Source organism: Trichomonas vaginalis, chromosome III (genome assembly GCF_026262505.1).
Source record: "Trichomonas vaginalis G3 chromosome III, whole genome shotgun sequence".
Classification (NCBI taxonomy): domain Eukaryota; phylum Parabasalia; order Trichomonadida; family Trichomonadidae; genus Trichomonas; species Trichomonas vaginalis.
This window is the reverse complement of record NC_067205.1, coordinates 24,469,401-24,487,178: the sequence shown is the minus strand read 5'-3', so window position 1 is coordinate 24,487,178 and position 17,778 is coordinate 24,469,401. Positions and strand designations below refer to the sequence as shown.

The window sequence follows — 17,778 nt, the reverse complement described above, 5'->3', positions numbered from 1 at the left end:
AACAATTGCTTGAAATGCTTGAGTGTTAGGAAGATTTGGGTCGCCAGCGATTGCCCAATAAGATGAATCAGTATCACCTTCAATGAAATGAAAACGATTAACATCCATGCATTTATACATAAAATCATAAATGAAAACTAAATACCAGTATTTTGCGTTATCTAAAGTGAAGAATGCCTCTTGTAAACATGTATCACATCTATAAAATCTATCTTTAAGCATCACTTGATATGTATCTTCACCTATTTCTCTTATGTTTTTAAACTTATTTGACATACATGCAACGCGTGCCTTCTGTGCATTCATTATTTTAGTCTTTGCGTAATTTTGTGTATTCATTGCATCGTAACCATATGATCCATTAAGCGAAATCTTGCAAAATAAACTTTTTCCTTTATTTCCTTCTAATTCAGCCTTTTGTCTTTCGTTCATAAATTCATTCGCAAATTCATTAAAGCAAGTGTTTTTAGTAAATGTTAAAATTGATTGAATATCATCGATGATAAAATGAAATCTGTCGATTAGATACCAAAGATAATAAGAAGAAAATGGTTGATATTGGTTGTATGTTGATGCTAACTGAGTTAATTTCCTCTGTTTCTGGTCAACTGGTAGATTGTTTGATTTCATGTAATTATACATAAAACTGCCAATTGTTTTTTCATCTGTGATAATATCTAAGTTTCTTATTATCGGTAAAAAGTTTATGTAATCATTAATGTATTTTTCATCAATGTGACCCTTTACTTCAGCCACGAATAAAGTATTTTTCTTCTTAATTATTCCCAGTGCTTTTGCTTTCTTTGTTGCTGTATCACAAATGATAACACCATTCAATCTTCCCGGCATATACATTTTATGGTCAGTATATTGAATGAAATCATGAGGATTAGATGAAAATGATGAAGGATATAATGAATTAAAATCAACACCAACGAAATGAGTCATAATGTTGGTAGTGTCCTCATTTGATACAGTTTTAGCTTCTGGACTATATGAAAGTTTATTAATGTGCGTGATTCCTTTAAGATTTACTCTATGTTGAACATTTGATAAACCACCAGTAATTCCATTACGGAGAATGTGATAAGCTTCAACTGAATCTAAAGTCATTGGTAAATTATTTTTTAATGCATAATTTCTTAAATTGATTCTTCAACGTTGAACATCTTCATCTTTATTTGATTTTACGACATTGCAATAACAACACATTAACTGACAATTTTCTTTGGTATGTGGTTTTTCATTATCTATTCTATCCAATGTTGGTTTATTTGCATATGTAAACGCTTTACCACACATTTTGCATTTAGATGAAAGGATTAAATCGTGATAGTATTGAAAATCATCCATTGAAACATTATTTTTAGTATCCCTTTCTGCTTTTTCATCTTGTTTCTTATATGATACAATTTTATATTTCCAATACTTTTTCGTTAATTCAAAACTTGATCCTATCTCTTCCTCAGGATATTTTTCATTAGGATTAAAGTCTTTATATGCTAAAGCGTAACGAATCATTGAAGCATTCGATGATAAAGAAAGATTATGAAGCATATCAATTTTATAAACAAATGTTTCTTCAATAATTTTATCGATTGGGTCAATCATAATTTCAACATCTTTATTGCAATAATGAATAAAATATTCTAATCTATTCTTAAAGTTTTTAGCATCATTGAGATATATTTGATAATCACTATCTGATATAGTTTCTTGAGTTAATGCCGAATAAAATGAATCTTGAGTGAATGGTTCCACTTTATATAATTCTTCTTCGTAATTCCTCCATGTGATAAATTGATAAGGGAAAAAGGATTTAACACGTGATTTATTGTTTCCGAAATCTTGAGTGAATTGGTCTAATGTCCCACCCGCTATATAATTTCTGATGTCAATAAATCTCAATTCATATGGAGCGTTTGTTTTCTTTACAATGATTTGCTTAAATTGAGAAGAAGAACCCAGCATTGATTTTATTTTCCATTTTGCAGTGTTTAAATCACGAAGAATTAAATTTAAATCAAACTTTCCCGAATTAAAACCTATGATATTCACTTTATTGAATTCCTCATCTAGAAGTTCTTTAAATGCTTCCTTCTGTTTTTCATTTAATGTATGGGACAAAGTCCCCGCCGTTTGCGACTTCAATAATTCTTCATATTGTTCAATATTTGATTTAGCAACTAATGAACAGGTTGAAAATAAAAACTCAATCCAATCAGAAATAAAAGAATCACTCGAAGTTAAGCAAAAATTCCTCGTATATGTTTTATCGTTTAATTTAACCGTTGATGATACCATGAATGGTTTTAAGTAAGCGTTCAAAGTTGCACACTCAGAAAGTTGTAATTCTTCTTTAGTCTCTAATGTTTCAAAGTCAAAAGTAATATAATATCTTGTCGGTTTATAATATTTCTGCAAATTGTGAGCTAATAACCACTGATATATCTTCTGTTTCGTAATATGTGGTGCATATGGTTGCTGTGTCTTTTGCAACTGAACGTCTTGAATTAATCTCCCATTATTTTCTTTACATTTCTCACAATGCTTTAAAAATCTTCTTTGGTTTTTCCTTTCTGGATCATCACGGATAGAATAAACTTCTTCTTTACAATATGGACAAACTTTATAGCCGGTGAGTGCTTCAACGTCTGTTATTCTGTCAGCGTGAAGTTTTCCACATGGACTCTGTGTTAATAAAATATTTACTGTTTCAAATTCTGGATCTATCATTATTGATTCCACTAATGGAAAGTCTACCTTGTTAATGTCCACGTCTTCTGGTTGAGGATCACAATAATAGAAATCAATATTAACATTTAACATTCTCGCTAATCTCTCACTTTCTGATGAAATGTCAAACCCTTCATATGCATCTATTGCTTCATTTAAATAGCTTCTACGAGTTTTAGGATTAACACCATCAGGAATTTTATAGAAGCGTTTAAATAACCTTCTACCTTCTGCTCTAATTTGATTATCATTCATTTTAGCTGTTCCGTTTTTGTTCATTTATGTAAGAATAAAAAATTAAAAAATAAATAAAAATAAAGTTTATTTTTTAAAGCCCATAAAATGAATTAAGAACACATAAATTTTTATCATCTGCGACGTGACGAATACATTTTAATTTACTCAAGAATGCGTACCCTGATACATTAAATCTAATTCCTGTCTTATTTAATTTCACAACTTTGAAAAGGAATGTATGAATAGCTATAAAATGATGAGAAGATGTTTTATGGGTTGCTTCCATTTTTTCTGAAATAAATGAATAAATATAATGCTTATACGTTTTCATATCTTTTATATTCTTAATAACGAATGGTATAGACCTTTCAACTTCATCTTCCTTCGGTGCTGTTCTTTCATATGAAACATTATTAGTATCTTCAATAATGAAACCACAATCACATAAAATTTTATAGGTTCCAATGGTTTCTTTTGATATTTTATCTAATAAATCAAAAACTTTATCAACACCTGTGCATTTATTTAAATAATAATTTGTGTAAATATCATGATCTTCTTTCTTAATCGTATTAGTTGCATATGTCACGTTTTTAAGAGCTTTTTTGAATTTCTCAGAATCGAGAGGGGGTGAAAATAAGATACAAGGGTATTCTTCATTATCAATAAATTGTAACTTATGTTTACGTATAAATTTAGTACCTTCTTCTGAAAGTGTTTCGTCTATTTCACCATCTAATAAATTTTGTGTTGATTCTGAGACATAATTTTTATATCTTTCTTCATGAGATTTCTGAACTTCTGATTCTGAAGCTGGGATATTCATTAAACCCTCTACTTCATTTTCATTATATTTTTCAACTTCTCTTAGTTCCTTAATTTTTCATCTATTTCATCTCTTATTTTTTTCAGTCTTTCAATTTCATTGTATTCATCATCTTTAATCCGTTCTTCATAATATTCAGGGAAAACATCAGGTTCTTTAGGTTTTTCTTCTTCAGATGTGGGATATAAGAAATTTATAACATCATCTTTATTCATTTTTCCATCATAATCTAAATCATTTAATAACTCGGCAAATTTTTTACAATTTCTTAAATAATATTTATCAACTTCATAACCCGCCTCCTCTAATATATCCTTTATTTCCTCGTTTGTGAATCCTAATTTTTTAACGTTGTTAGTTTTGACGCTCATTTCTTCCAAAATAAAAAAAATTAAATTATTTTAAAATGTAAGACATGAATTTTTAAATTATGATTTATTTCAAAACGTAAGAATAAAAAGCGTAAGAATCATACATTTATTTTATCGATTGTATGAAAATTACTTACAAAATCGGTCAATATTGTGTGAATTCTTACGATTACAAAAAAAGTCACTAAACCCTTCATACCCTACTACTTCGATTCCAATAATTTGGAAGATAAAAAGAATCAATTCTTTTGCATTCAAAATTGGCAGGCCCTTTTTTGCACTTTTAAGGTTCTTTTAGAAAACGAAAAAAGTAACTAAACTGTTGCATGCTAAGTAGTGTCAATGATAGAAATTGAGAGCCTATTAATCGTCGAGGAAGTACGATTATTTTTTGGGCGAAAAAGTATCTTAAAATATGATTATTAATATGTTTTTAAAATAAAAAATTTGAAAGTTAATTTGAGATTCTCATATAATTTTTTGAATCAAAAAAATAAATATAGTCTATATGAGTTTTTGAATAATCACACTTGAGATATATCTAAAAAATAATTAAAAATAGAGTTTGAGAAGACTTTTCAAAGTGTAATGAAAAGTGTGATATAGAAAATAATTATAGATATTTTAATTTTATATATTATGCTCAGCATTATATTAAATTTTTAGGAAAAACACTTTTCATAAGTATTCAATATTTGAGAATACGGTCCAAAAAAAATAGATTCTCTTATATTTGCTTATATAAAAGGAAACTCTCTATCAGATGCGAATGCATGAATTCAGCACCTCTGATAGAGAGTTTCCTCTTATATAAGCAAATCTTTTTCATGAGTTATTGTTAATATAAAAACATAAAAAGCTACCAATATGAGAAATTAAACCCTGCGAGGTGCCAGTCTAGAACTGGCACTTCGCAGGGTTTAATTTTTCTTGACAAAATACAATAATCAAATGCTCCAAAGTTTTCAAATTTTTATTAGGAATAGGAGCCTACAAAGCACTGATTATATATCAGTGCCTGGTAGGCTCCTATTCCTTCTCTAAATGGGAGAAACTTTGTTTGAATAAGATAACATGCGAACAAAGTTTCTCCCATTTAGAGTGGGATTTGGAGGGTGGGAGGTACATAGATAGACTATGTATCTCTCACCCTCCAATTCCCTCGGGAAAGTTCGAAAACTTGGTCGCAATCAGATGCAATTGCGACCGAGTTTTCGAACTTTCTATTAGGAATAGGAGCCTACAAAGCACTGATTATATATCAGTGCCTGGTAGGCTCCTATTCCTTCTCTAAATGGGAGAAACTTTGTTTGAATAAGATAACATGCGAACAAAGTTTCTCCCATTTAGAGTGGGATTTGGAGGGTGGGAGGTACATAGATAGACTATGTATCTCTCACCCTCCAATTCCCTCGGGAAAGTTCGAAAACTTTGGTGCAATCAGCAACGATTGCACCAAAGTTTTTGCGTTTAATTGAAGGAATTGCTCTTTATGATATATACAGTTACAATGCATATATCATAAGGAGCAATTCCTTCCAGATATCTGGCAAACTTGGTCGCAATGGTTCACAATTGCGAACAAATTTTGTCATTTGTCAAGAAAAATTAAACCCTGCGAAGTGCCAGTTCTAGACTGGCACCTCGCAGGGTTTAATTTCTCATATTGGTAGCTTTTTATGTTTTTATATTAACAATAACTCATGAAAAAGATTTGCTTATATAAGAGGAAACTCTCTATCAGAGGTGCTGAATTCATGCATTCGCATCTGATAGAGAGTTTCCTTTTATATAAGCAAATATAAGAGAATCTATTTTTTTTGGACCGTATTCTCAAATATTGAATACTTATGAAAAGTGTTTTTTTCTAAAAATCTCAGAATATTTTACAATAGTAAAATAAATAAGATATTTAAATTTTATTTTAAAGCTTTTTTTATATGAGATTCTCAAAAGTTATATCAGAAGTCTGTTTTTTCTCAAATCTAATATCATAATCTATTTCTCATTTTAAGTACATCTTAATTCATTTTATTTTCTATATTTTTTCAATATTTTTGAGGGAATTGTGTTGCTTCCCCGATGATAAAATTGAGAGGTTTACACATTGACACTACTTAGCATGCAACAAAACATTGAATATGGCGACGTTTTTATTCTTAAAAAAACAAAATAAAACAAAATTAAGTAAAATTAATAAAATAATTAAGATATTGTGAGGATATGGCCCAAGTTTGTATTGAAAATAGGGCATCCTTTCGTTGGCAAAAGGAATGAAAGGCGTTGGTAAGACTGTTGGCTAATTTCTCGCGAAATTAGAAAAGCAATTTGAGCTAAGTTTGAGTTGGAACGTTGGAAAACAATGAGCATTATGGCGAAATGAAGATGAGTTAATAACTCATTGAACTTTTTTGAAATCTTCTTGATTAAAATATGACTAAATGAAGCTCATTTATGTTTTTTCGCCAATTCAATTTTTAGTCAATTTTTTCGTTTTCTATAGAACCGTTAAAAATGCATAAAAGGATCATTGCCAATTTTGAAGGCATAAAGAATTCTACCTTTTTTTGCACTTTTTGAGCTTCGCTCAAAAAGTGCAAAAAAGGTGCAAAATTTTTCGCGCTGACTTTTTCAAAAATTGAGGGAAAAAGTCACGCGAAAAATTGTAATTTGCAAACGATTAAAGAAATTAGTGATTACTTCAAAAAATCGTCAATTCTCTGTTGGTTCGCGCATATATTTGGGCTTCCAATTAAATTTAATAAATCATGAAACTAAAATCACTCAAAAGCCAAGAAAAAATAGATTTCAAATAGAAATATTTAAGATCACATAATAGATACAACGATATATACTATAATGGAGAAGATTATCTTGGTCTCTGCGTCAACAATCTAAGAAGCTGCATAACCTGTTGCTGAGTGAGATTCGATAAGAAACTGTCAGTATCAGCACTGATTGATAAGTCAGGAAGTGGTCCTCCGTAGTCTGAGTTTGCGATTTCAGATAATTCGTCAGCTCTCTTCGAACTAACTTCATCGAAAGCCTCAATTGACTCCTGGAAGTTGCTGCTGGCATTGCCTGTCTTAATTGTGTCCCTGAACTTGCAAATGAGGTTCCAAGCAAATGCTCTAAGTTCTACGAGGGAATCTGGGTTACTAAGTATTTTCTCGCATAATGGAAGCATTTGCGTAAGAATTAAAGCCTCTAATTCGGTCATTCTCGATGCTGCAATGATAAAATCTGTAACTGCTAAATGTGCTAAGGTATGATGTGGATATGTCTCGACAATCTCGCGTAATTCGGCATGGAAATTGACTTCAACAAGGATCTTTCTGACGTTTTCGCTGTTTTGGGCTAATTTGAGAATAATATGAAGCATTTTAGCCTGGTATTGATGGAATAATGCTGGATCGGATATTCCAACAAGTGGTAGTATAACAGAAACGAAGGATTTTTCAAGTTCGGCTGCATTTGTCTGACAAACAAATTGATCTATGCATTCCCATTGAGAATCAAGGAGATTTATATTGGCAACCTCGAACTTCTTCACAAGAATAGCAATATTCTCTGGTTTCTGGACGATTTCGGAAAGAATCGTATTCGAATTAAACAATGAAGTTAACTTATACAAGCCGCCGAGGTGGACAGCGTTTTCATCATTAACGTCGTCTGTCACAGAGCCTGTGAAATTGGAGATTTCGGAAAGTGTACTTGTAACTAAAGGAATTAACTGTTCTGGATCAGATGCTTTCTCAAGAACTGTTTCGTATAAGGAAAGAATCATCTTATCACCAATGTGCGGTAAGAATCTAATCAATAACTCGCTTGTAAACTGAGATGCAGCTGATTCGTAAACAATTGAAGCTAAGTTAGCAATTTTGCATATGACAGCCGGTGAAGGTTCATTATCAAGATATCTTTCAATTGTTGGAACGAAAATTTCCTTCTCAACAATATCATCAATTAATGCGTGATATTCTTTTGATAAAAGTAAATTAGCCTTCAAGGAAACCTTGGCATTAGTTGAATAAATGGCTAAATTTAGAATTTCTTCGCTTCTGTCTAACAAAAACCAAACTAACTGGTTATCATTATACCTGTAAGCTGAAATGCAACAATCATCTAAGAGAACATCTTGAAGAGATGTGTTCGGGTTGTTTAAAAGGTCGCGAAAAGAAGAAGACATCATTGGACAAAACATATTTTCTACCTTGGTCTTACTATCGTTCACTCTCAAAATTTAAATTATCCGAATTTGCTTTTTGGATTTGAGGTTTTACTATCGTTGTGCTGTGTGAGCATTTGATCATGTTCAAAATGACTAACGTTTAAATTTTTTAATAGAACTGCATGAATTCTTCGTTATTAACATTAACTTTCAAAGTTATCAGTTTGGATTATAACTATTGTTTGATTTAGATTTATATGCTAAAGAGAAATATATTCAAATCACTATTTTTCCCATTGAATTGAGATATCCACTTTAAACAGAACAGATTTGAACAAAATGGATAGCAATTTTAATATAAGCTATACGACCGCTTTAATATTATTTATACATTCTTATAAAATCTCTTAAAATAATAAAATTTATAAAACAATAGACAATTTCACATAATTTTGTTTGGATATTCATATTAGTTATTACTAGTATTTTATATGTTTATACATGAAATCGATCAGATCTTGAAAAATGAAATAAATTAGCTTAAGATTTTGTCACTTTTCTCAAAAAACGTACTAAAATGACGAAGAATCAACAGGAGTTCACTGTTGTCCCCGATTCGATCGTTTTCAGAGATTCGAAACCGGGTGAGATGGACTCCATTGATGTTTGGGTAACTAATGTTGGAAGAAAACCAATACAAATTCGTTTTAAATTGCAAAATGATTCTAAATTTAATATTTTTGTCGAAAATCAACAATTCACTCCACCAGGATTAGGAATAAAAGCAGTATTAAAATACAAATGTCAAGAACAACAAATAATTCGAGAAGAATTGACGATAGAAATTCCAGGCTACTCAACAAAAGTACCAATCATGGCTCTTCCACCATGTCCAAGAATTGTATGCGATTTACCTTCACTTTCAATCGGAAATGTAGGTGTAGACACAAAATCTAAATTTACATTTTCAATTTCAAACATTGGAACAAGAGAAGGCACATTTAACGTAACATGCGAAGATGAAACTGTCGAATTTATACCAAATACAGGTCCTCTTTTACCAAATAAAACAGCAGAAATTGCTGCAACGATAAAACCTCATCAAGTTGGCGAATTTACATTAAAAGTTACTGTAAATACACAAGATCAAGATCTTGATCCTGCTTATTTGACTGTAACTGGTAATGCTGTCAATCATTCTTTATCTTTAATGATAGATGATAAAGAAGTAAGTTTAATTGACTTCCAAACGATATTTGTTGGACAAAAAAGAGTTTGTGATGCTAAGATAGTCAACCAAGGCCAATACAAAAGATCATTTGTGGTTATGCCAGCAAGAAACACTCCAACACAAAAATCTCGTCTCGATGTTACTAATAATTACTTAACACAATCGCGAAATCAGATATTTTCAGCGATTCCTTCAGAAGGAACTTTAAATCCTTATCAATCTACACCAATACGATTTGTTTTCAATCCACCAACAGACAATGAAGAATCTCTTGAGCATGAGAAAGAATATAAATACTACAGTTCAGTTGAAATCGTTGAGACTTCCCAACATATTGATTTTTCTTTCGAAGGAAAGACAGTTCCTCTTTCTGTATCATTATCAGCAACAGATTTTCAGTTTGATACTACAGCTGTCATGTCAAGAAGCAACAAACAGCTCGTTTTAAAGAATAATTCTTCATTACAAACTTCTTACAAGGTCAAACCGATAGCGCACTTCCGTTTTGAGCCTTCCAAAGGTGTTATCAACCCAAATTCCTCAAAGACAATCAACGTAATCTTCTTCCCGAAGACTTTAGGAAATTTCAATATTTCAACACCGATAATTTTCAGTGAAGGACTGATAACAAAGACATTAAACCTCATTGGCAATGCAACAAAGTCCGGTGACGATCATAAACCGTTCAAAAGAGAAGATCCATGGCTTGAAAACGAAGAAATAAAATTCAGAGCCACACATCCAGATCCGAAATACAGTTATGATATCAACGAACTTGAAAGACGAAAAGAGAAAAGAGAAGTTTTTGATAAATACCTGTCAGAACCACGCAAAAAACGAGAAACGAGGCAACAAGAACAAGAAAAGAAAAAGAAAATGTTGGAAAAAGCGAAAAATTATTTGGAAAACACAAAAGGCGATTATACAAAAGAAGATTTAGATGAATATATGACTCATTCATTAAGTTTAGAAGATATGTTGGATGACGGTTTGAACGATAACGGTTTGACACCTCCTGATCCACCTTTACACATAATTGAGATACCTCTCAAATCCTTTGAAATTGATGACGGTTTGAATTCAGAAAATAACGAACAAAACAACAATTCAAATCAGAACAAGACATTGTTGAATAACTCCGATAATCTAATAAAGAAGAAGTTCAAGTCTAAAGCAACAACACCAGCAGAAATCAATGAATGTTCACATCCATTAACACCAGCACAACAATTATTAGTTACAGCATCACATGAAACAATGAATTTTGGCCAAGTTTCTGTTTATTCAAGTGTTGCAAGGAGTTTTACGATAACTAATAATTTACAACAGAATATCATTGTTTCTATTAATTATGAATATGACGAACTAAGTAAATCAGGCCCTGTAAGTCAAGTTATTCCTCCAAAACAAATTGCTGGTTTTGACATAAGATTTTTGTCAAATAAACCTCAGAATTTCATGAAAACAATTACTTACACTGTCAATAATGCACATTCATATTCAGTAAATATATGTGCACAAGTTATTCCTATTGATGTACAACTCTCTAAGACATCAATGGAATTTAGATTTGCAGGGGATTCAACGTTACCTGTAATTCGAGAATTCATCACTGTTATTAACAGATCAATGGCTCCTGCTCAATATAAATGGATAGACATAAAAGCTCCTTTCTCTATCTCTAATGTTAATGGAACTATTGACCCGAATTCGTCCCAAAACATCGAGATTTCTTATAATCCTGGAAATCATCCTCACGATGAACAAAACATAACTTTGACAGTGGCAGGAGGTCCCAACAAATCATTAAGATTAATAGGTGATGTTGGTTCTCCTAAATGTTCAATCAACAAGAGATCATTAGCGTTCGGATTGATGCCAATTGGAATTTTGAAGACACAACAAATCAGACTCAAAAATTCAGGCGATGACGATGCAATTTTCTCTATAAATACAAATGGATCTAGAGAATTAAGCGTTTCTCCTATATCAGGAAAAGTATCTGCAAGAGATCAACAGATGGTACAAATATCATTTAAAGCGAATCACGCTAAAATCTTTGATCTTCCTGTAACAATTTCTATTTGTGGAGCTTCTCCAATAACTTTTAATGTTACTGCACAATCAGAATTACCAAATGTATGTATAACTAACACGGAATTCGATTTCGGACGTGTTTTCGTTGGTTCTTATCAATCTATTGAAGGAACAATAAAGAATATTGGTGCAATACCTGCAATATTATTCTTAGATTTATCACAACACCCCGAATTTAGAATAGAATACCAAACAGATTTAAGTGATATTTCTAATAATGAAAACAAAAATTCTATTTCTCTTGTATCTGATCCGTTTTTCGTTACTAAAATGGTTCCTGCACAAGAATATATGTCTATGGAATCAACAACATCTTTGGCTTATTCAGCTCAAATTTCTTCAACAACGTCAACAACTTCTTTGAAAATTGACATGTTGAATGATACTGATAATTCAAATGTTGGCTTGGTTTATAAGATCCAGATCATGGATAACTCACAGATTAAGTTTAATCTTGTTTTCCAACCAACAAAACAAGGTGACCATTCATTTGAATTACCAATAACTCTTTTGAATATGATGTCAAGTTCAAGTTTTCATTTGCAACCAATTGTTTCTGGTGAAGCTGTTTTGTCACCGATAATTGTGTCAAATTCGAGTATTGATTTTGGTATTTGTCCTGTTATTGATAAACTCAATCCTGGACAAAGAAAAGTTTCTAAAACAATCTCACTTTTGAACGATTCTAAAACGAAAATTGGTTGGAGATTGGATACATCAGTAATTCCAAAAGTTAAAGATGATTTTAGTTTCACTGTTGAGCCAATTGAAGGTGAATTAGATATCGGATCATCAGAAGTAATTCATGTACAATTCCAGCCACCATCTGCACAGCCATTTAACTGTTACATTCCTTTGTTATCTAAAGGAAAAGAAGAAAGTGTCATTGGAAAAATCCAATTTACAGGTGTTGGAACAAGTTCAATGTTTTCAGTTTCTGTTCCTGAAATTTCTCTTCCTATTGTACCATTAAATACAAAATCACAACTTGAACTATATGTCAAAAACGATGGTTACATCGATGGCCTGTTAAAAGCAACAATTTCAGCCGATGAAAATGTTTTTCCAGTTAAAGTTACATTCCCCGATGGAAACCAATTATTACATACACAAGAAAAACTTCCAATTCTTGTTTCATTCCAAGCATCTAAACCAATGTCATTTTCAGTTAATGTTGCATTGACAGATGACAATGGTCATGCAACAAGTTTCAGTGTTACATGTACAACAGATAATTCCATTTTCACATTGTATCCATATTTCGCAAACCAAATCCAAATCACTCCTAAATCAACAGTTGAAGACTTAAATAAATTCTTAAATAACTCAGAATTGACATCACGCTTCATCTGTAATTCAGGAGATTACACACAAATTAAAGGTCAAACATGGGAACCATTATGCTCACAAATGATGATTAAATTTGTTATGCGATATTTCAATGCATTATTCTTTAGCACACAATTGAGTGAATTTCCACAAGGATTAGTTGCAAACCAAGGTCTTATTATTCAAGAAATGATTGCTAATTTCGTTCCAAATACTAAGAAGAACGAAAAACAAGAAGAACGAGCATCAACCGCTGTTGATGACAAATTCTCAAAACGTCTTGAATCAATCAAGAAATTGTTGACAAACTTGAAATCAATGGGAGCTCTTTTAGGAAGTGTTAAACCAGAATTCCTTCTTTCAAGACAAGATTTTGTTCAAGTCATGCGACAAAAGATCATCAAACAACTATTAGGAATTGACAAATTTGGTGCTCCGGATTTAGATCAAATTGATTCTAAGACATTGAGTGAATTCACATCATCTAATGCATTCTCAAGCACATTAGTTGATCGTCTTAAAGTTATTGAGACATTATATAATAATTTAAGTATCGAGAGTTGGATGATTGTTTTGATGCAATGTTTCAAGATTTATGGTATCAATCGAATCAATCCAGAGAAGTTCAACAACATTCCTGGTGTTCAAAATGCTATTAAACTTCTTCGAAGTAACAAACCTAACCAAGAAGATCTCCATGATCAAATCAACAAGAAACTTAAAGAAAGTCAATTCAACAACAAAGAAGTTTGTATTTTGAAATGGTTATCTATTTATTCCTGCATCAAAAGTAATGACATCAAAGCCATCCAAAGTGATTTCAGTTGTCTTAAAGATGGTTATGCATTTTGCAGTAGTTTATCATATCACACCAAATTATTTACATCTAACATTTCATTCCTTCCTACCGATAAACGCGAGAAAGAACAGAATGCTATTGAATTCACAAACTGCATGAAATACCTTAAATTAGGATTCAGTCCTACAGCAGAAGAAATCTTTGGTGGTAATGATTGTATGAATGCTATGATTGGGTGTTATTTGATGGACATCATTCCACATTTTATTCCTCTTCAAACTATTGAATTTTCCGGTCCATTACATAAACCTATTTCACGTGTTGTTTCCGTTACAAATCCATCTAAATCGGAGATCACATATCGTGCTATTTTCGAAGGTAATCCAAATTACCAACTCCAACAAGAATCAATCTTTGTTGGTCCTAATCAAACCGTTGATTTTCCAGTTACATTCCAAGCACGAACAATCAAAACATTAACAGGTCGTTTGACATTAATTCCATCACGTCCTCGCTATGTTACTAATTCCGATAATTCATCACGATCAGCATCACATCCACCAACATATTCAGCACCTATTGTTGTTGATTTCATCTCAAACATCACCGTTTCAGCTCCCGAAACATCAGTTACTGTTGAATCGTGTATCTACAACAATGTTCCTATCAAAATCCCAGTTAAGAACATGTTGAACACTACATGCAAGATGAACATTTATTCACAAGTTACATACATCCAAGATGAGAATGGTAAAGAAGTTGGTAGTAACAAATCATTGTTACAACATATCTCAAGTTTTGTTCAAAATCCATTTGATAACTCAGATGAATACTTCGACTATTCTAAAGAGAAGAACATCGATAACATCATCAAGAACCACAAAACATTCATTCTTAACAAGAACCAAGTTGAATTCAGCAATAACAAAACAGAATTTAATTTGGAAGTTGATTTCAATCCAATCAAAGTTGGTACATATCGATGTTTAGTTCTTTTCATTGATGATCAGAAAGGCGAATTTGTTGTTGAAATCCTTGGTAACTGCAAACTTCCAGCTGCTGTTGATATTGTTGGTAAATACAAAGTCGAAGCCGGCAAGAAGATCACACAAAATTTACCAATTGATATCATTAATCCATCACTGTTCAATTCACTTGCATTCTCTATTGAACGTCATCTTTCTATCTTGAACGGAAACAAAGATTCACGTATCAAAGACGAAGTGAATCGTCGTCAACATGACTTAGAGAACATATACAAGAGTAGTTTCCAAAGTAAGAAATTCATTGTTTTATCATCATCACCACAATATTATGAGCTTAGCAACGAATTTACACTTTGTAAATCTAACCAAGTTCAAACGGAGCGAAGCAACAACTCTAAGAATATTCAAAATTCAAACAGTTTGTCCATCACATTCAAACCAACTAAAGCAGGCGAATATCCATGCAAAGTTGTTTTGCTTTCTGAAAATGATGTTCGTGTCTTCAACATCAAAGGCATTTCTCTTCAAACTACACACGAATTTTCTATTGAATTCCAAACGACTACCGGTAAGAGTGTTAAACAAGACATTCCATTCACAAATCCATCCAACGATAACTGGACATTCAAGACTAGTATCACTGGTGATCAAGGATTCCAAACAACACCACGTTTCACCGTCAAAGGTGGTACTACACAACAAATCCAAATCCAGTTCAATCCAAGCAAAGTTGGTACATTCAGTTGTGATCTTTTAGTTCAAAATCTCAGTAAAGAATCAAGTGTTTTATACAAAGTTAGTGCAGTTGTTGAAGAACCACCCGCCGAAGACAAAATCGTTGTTCATTGCCAAGCACGCATTCCTATGAAACACAAAATCCAAATTCCTAAATTCACAATGAATCCTATCAAAGTTACAAGTGACATTCCAATTATCACATTTGATAAACAGATTACACCAAATGCTAGTGGTCCAACCGATTTTGAATTTGAAATCTCAGCGAGTCGAAGTGGTATTTGTGCCGGCATGATCAAATTCATTGATTCGGTATCACAAAATCACATTTGGTATGTTGTTGAAATTCATGTTTCAGCACCCGCAGTTGAACAACAACTTAATGTGAACACGGTTGCTCGTCAGAGTGTTAGTGTTCAGATTCCTATCAACAATCCAAACGACTTCTCCGTTACATTCAATGTTACATACCAAGACAGTGACATTTCCGGTGTTCATGAATTTTTAGTTCCGTCACATGGTCAAATCAACTACCAAGTTACAGTTACTCCTCTTAAGTCATGCAACAAGATCTCATCCATCTATTTCTACTCAGAGAGCGGTGGTGAGTTCTGGTACAACATCAACATCATTGCTAGTGAACCATCTCCATCCGTTTTAGCACCACTTTCAGCTCCCATTGGTAAATTCGACCGCACATTCATTGCTCTTGAAAATCCTACCGACAAATCTATCAATTTCCGTCTTGAGAACGAGAGTCCTAATATTTTCGATGTTCTTTGCAAGCGTATGATTCTTTTGCAAGCCGGTGAATCTAAGCGAATTGAAGTCCGCTACATTCCATCTGTCATTGGTACTAAAGAATCATCCACTATTTCATTCATTTCTAACGAGATTGGCACATTCTCATACATCGTTTCTGGTATTGGTAAACCTCCACAACCACTTAGTCCTACTATCATTTCTAGTGTTGTTTCACAGACTAACAGTGCATTGATCCTATTTTCTAATCCATTCTCATTCCCATCACGGTTTTCAGTTACCATGACAAGTAGTAGCGATAGTTTCTCATTTTTAGTTAAGAAGAAAGTTTTTACACTTAACACCTTTGGCGAAGAATTCCAGATTCCCTTCACATTCACTCCCAAAGAACTTGGCCAATTCCAAGCATCTATCATCATTGTTTCTCTTGGTCCAGCACGGAGCCAACTTCCGGATTTAGACAGCACCCCCGGCATCCGGTGGGTCTATCCTATCATTGGTAATTCACTTGCAAGTGATGCTAACGAATCTAAAGTTCTTAAGACTAAGTCTATGGAAAGTATCGATGAACACCTTACATTCACATTAGTTGGTGAGACTGAATCCCTTCAACCACACGAATACGACATCCGTACAAGTATTCCACAAAACGCGGAATTCATTTCTAGTCAATTATCATTGACTATTGTTGAAGCGCAACACAATGACACCGGCACCGATCTTATTGTTGAAGCACATTTCAGTCCCATGCGTCCTATTGTTACTACCGTTGTTTCTACAGTGAAAAACACACTTGGTCAAGAATGGCAGTTCCGTCTTGACTTGATTAGTGAGATCGGTAAACCGATCGATACTATCACTATTGAATCACTTTTGAACAAAGTTGGTATTTCACATGTTGAAACACCATCTGAAATCCACAGTCAGAAACCATTCCATGCATATTTTGCCACTGGCAGTGCTAGTGAATTCTCAGTTTCTCCTTCACATGGTTTAGCTATTCCAGGCAGTCAATATTTACCGGTTGAGATCACATTCAGTCCTAAGACATACGGTAAACTTCTTAAAGGCATGTTTGTTATTGACATGATTGATTCACAATACATTTATGATGTTGTTGGTAAAATGCCGGACTACGTTCCTCCAGTTGTTGCTCAATCATCATTAGCTCCAATTGTTGCTCCATTAGATAGTCCATCCAAACGCAAGTCAACCACTAAACTTAAGAAACCATATCTCAACAGTCGGAAATAATTTTTCTCTCATTTATTTTATTTACTAATTTATTTATTTTGTTATGTTTTAAATTTTTTTTATTGTTTATTCATTTTATTTATAAATTATTTTTCATACAATTTTAAATGTCAATTTTTTAAAATATCATAAATTTGACGAAAAAACTAAAACAATTTGATCCTTATTTCAAATCAAAATCATATTAAACAATAGAATTATTTACTTTACCATGAAACAATACTCAGAACTACTTTTTCATCAA

At 32.4% G+C, this 17,778-nt stretch overlaps 6 protein-coding genes across 6 annotated transcripts, besides 2 other annotated features; 1 reads left to right on the top strand and 5 right to left on the bottom strand.

The window, feature by feature from the left end:
- Positions 1–4,210: part of a mobile genetic element that runs on past the window's edge.
- TVAGG3_0756870 (DNA/RNA polymerases family) lies at positions 139–1,113 on the bottom strand (the record flags this gene model as incomplete). The annotated part of the gene is made up of 1 exon (XM_051245465.1): positions 139–1,113. A coding segment is annotated over one exon (975 nt), but the record flags the coding sequence as incomplete, so codon positions are not given.
- On the bottom strand, positions 1,156–3,015 carry TVAGG3_0756860 (DNA/RNA polymerase superfamily; the record flags this gene model as incomplete). Its single annotated transcript, XM_051245464.1, has 1 exon — positions 1,156–3,015. One exon carries the CDS (start codon positions 3,013–3,015, stop codon positions 1,156–1,158), a length of 1,860 nt encoding a protein of 619 aa, XP_051092051.1.
- TVAGG3_0756850 (uncharacterized protein) lies at positions 3,065–3,799 on the bottom strand (the record flags this gene model as incomplete). Its single annotated transcript, XM_051245463.1, has 1 exon — positions 3,065–3,799. One exon carries the CDS (start codon positions 3,797–3,799, stop codon positions 3,065–3,067), a length of 735 nt encoding a protein of 244 aa, XP_051092050.1.
- On the bottom strand, positions 3,841–4,170 carry TVAGG3_0756840 (uncharacterized protein; the record flags this gene model as incomplete). The annotated part of the gene is made up of 1 exon (XM_051245462.1): positions 3,841–4,170. One exon carries the CDS (start codon positions 4,168–4,170, stop codon positions 3,841–3,843), a length of 330 nt encoding a protein of 109 aa, XP_051092049.1.
- A 912-nt stretch (positions 4,211–5,122) lies between the features above and the next one.
- Positions 5,123–5,760: a mobile genetic element.
- Positions 5,761–7,012: 1,252 nt separating this feature from the next.
- On the bottom strand, positions 7,013–8,399 carry TVAGG3_0756810 (uncharacterized protein; the record flags this gene model as incomplete). Its single annotated transcript, XM_001303900.1, has 1 exon — positions 7,040–8,359. One exon carries the CDS (start codon positions 8,357–8,359, stop codon positions 7,040–7,042), a length of 1,320 nt encoding a protein of 439 aa, XP_001303901.1.
- A 519-nt stretch (positions 8,400–8,918) lies between these two features.
- On the top strand, positions 8,919–17,534 carry TVAGG3_0756800 (cilia- and flagella-associated protein 47 family; the record flags this gene model as incomplete). The annotated part of the gene is made up of 1 exon (XM_001303901.1): positions 8,919–17,534. One exon carries the CDS (start codon positions 8,919–8,921, stop codon positions 17,532–17,534), a length of 8,616 nt encoding a protein of 2,871 aa, XP_001303902.1.
- Between the last annotated feature and the right edge of the window lie 244 nt (positions 17,535–17,778).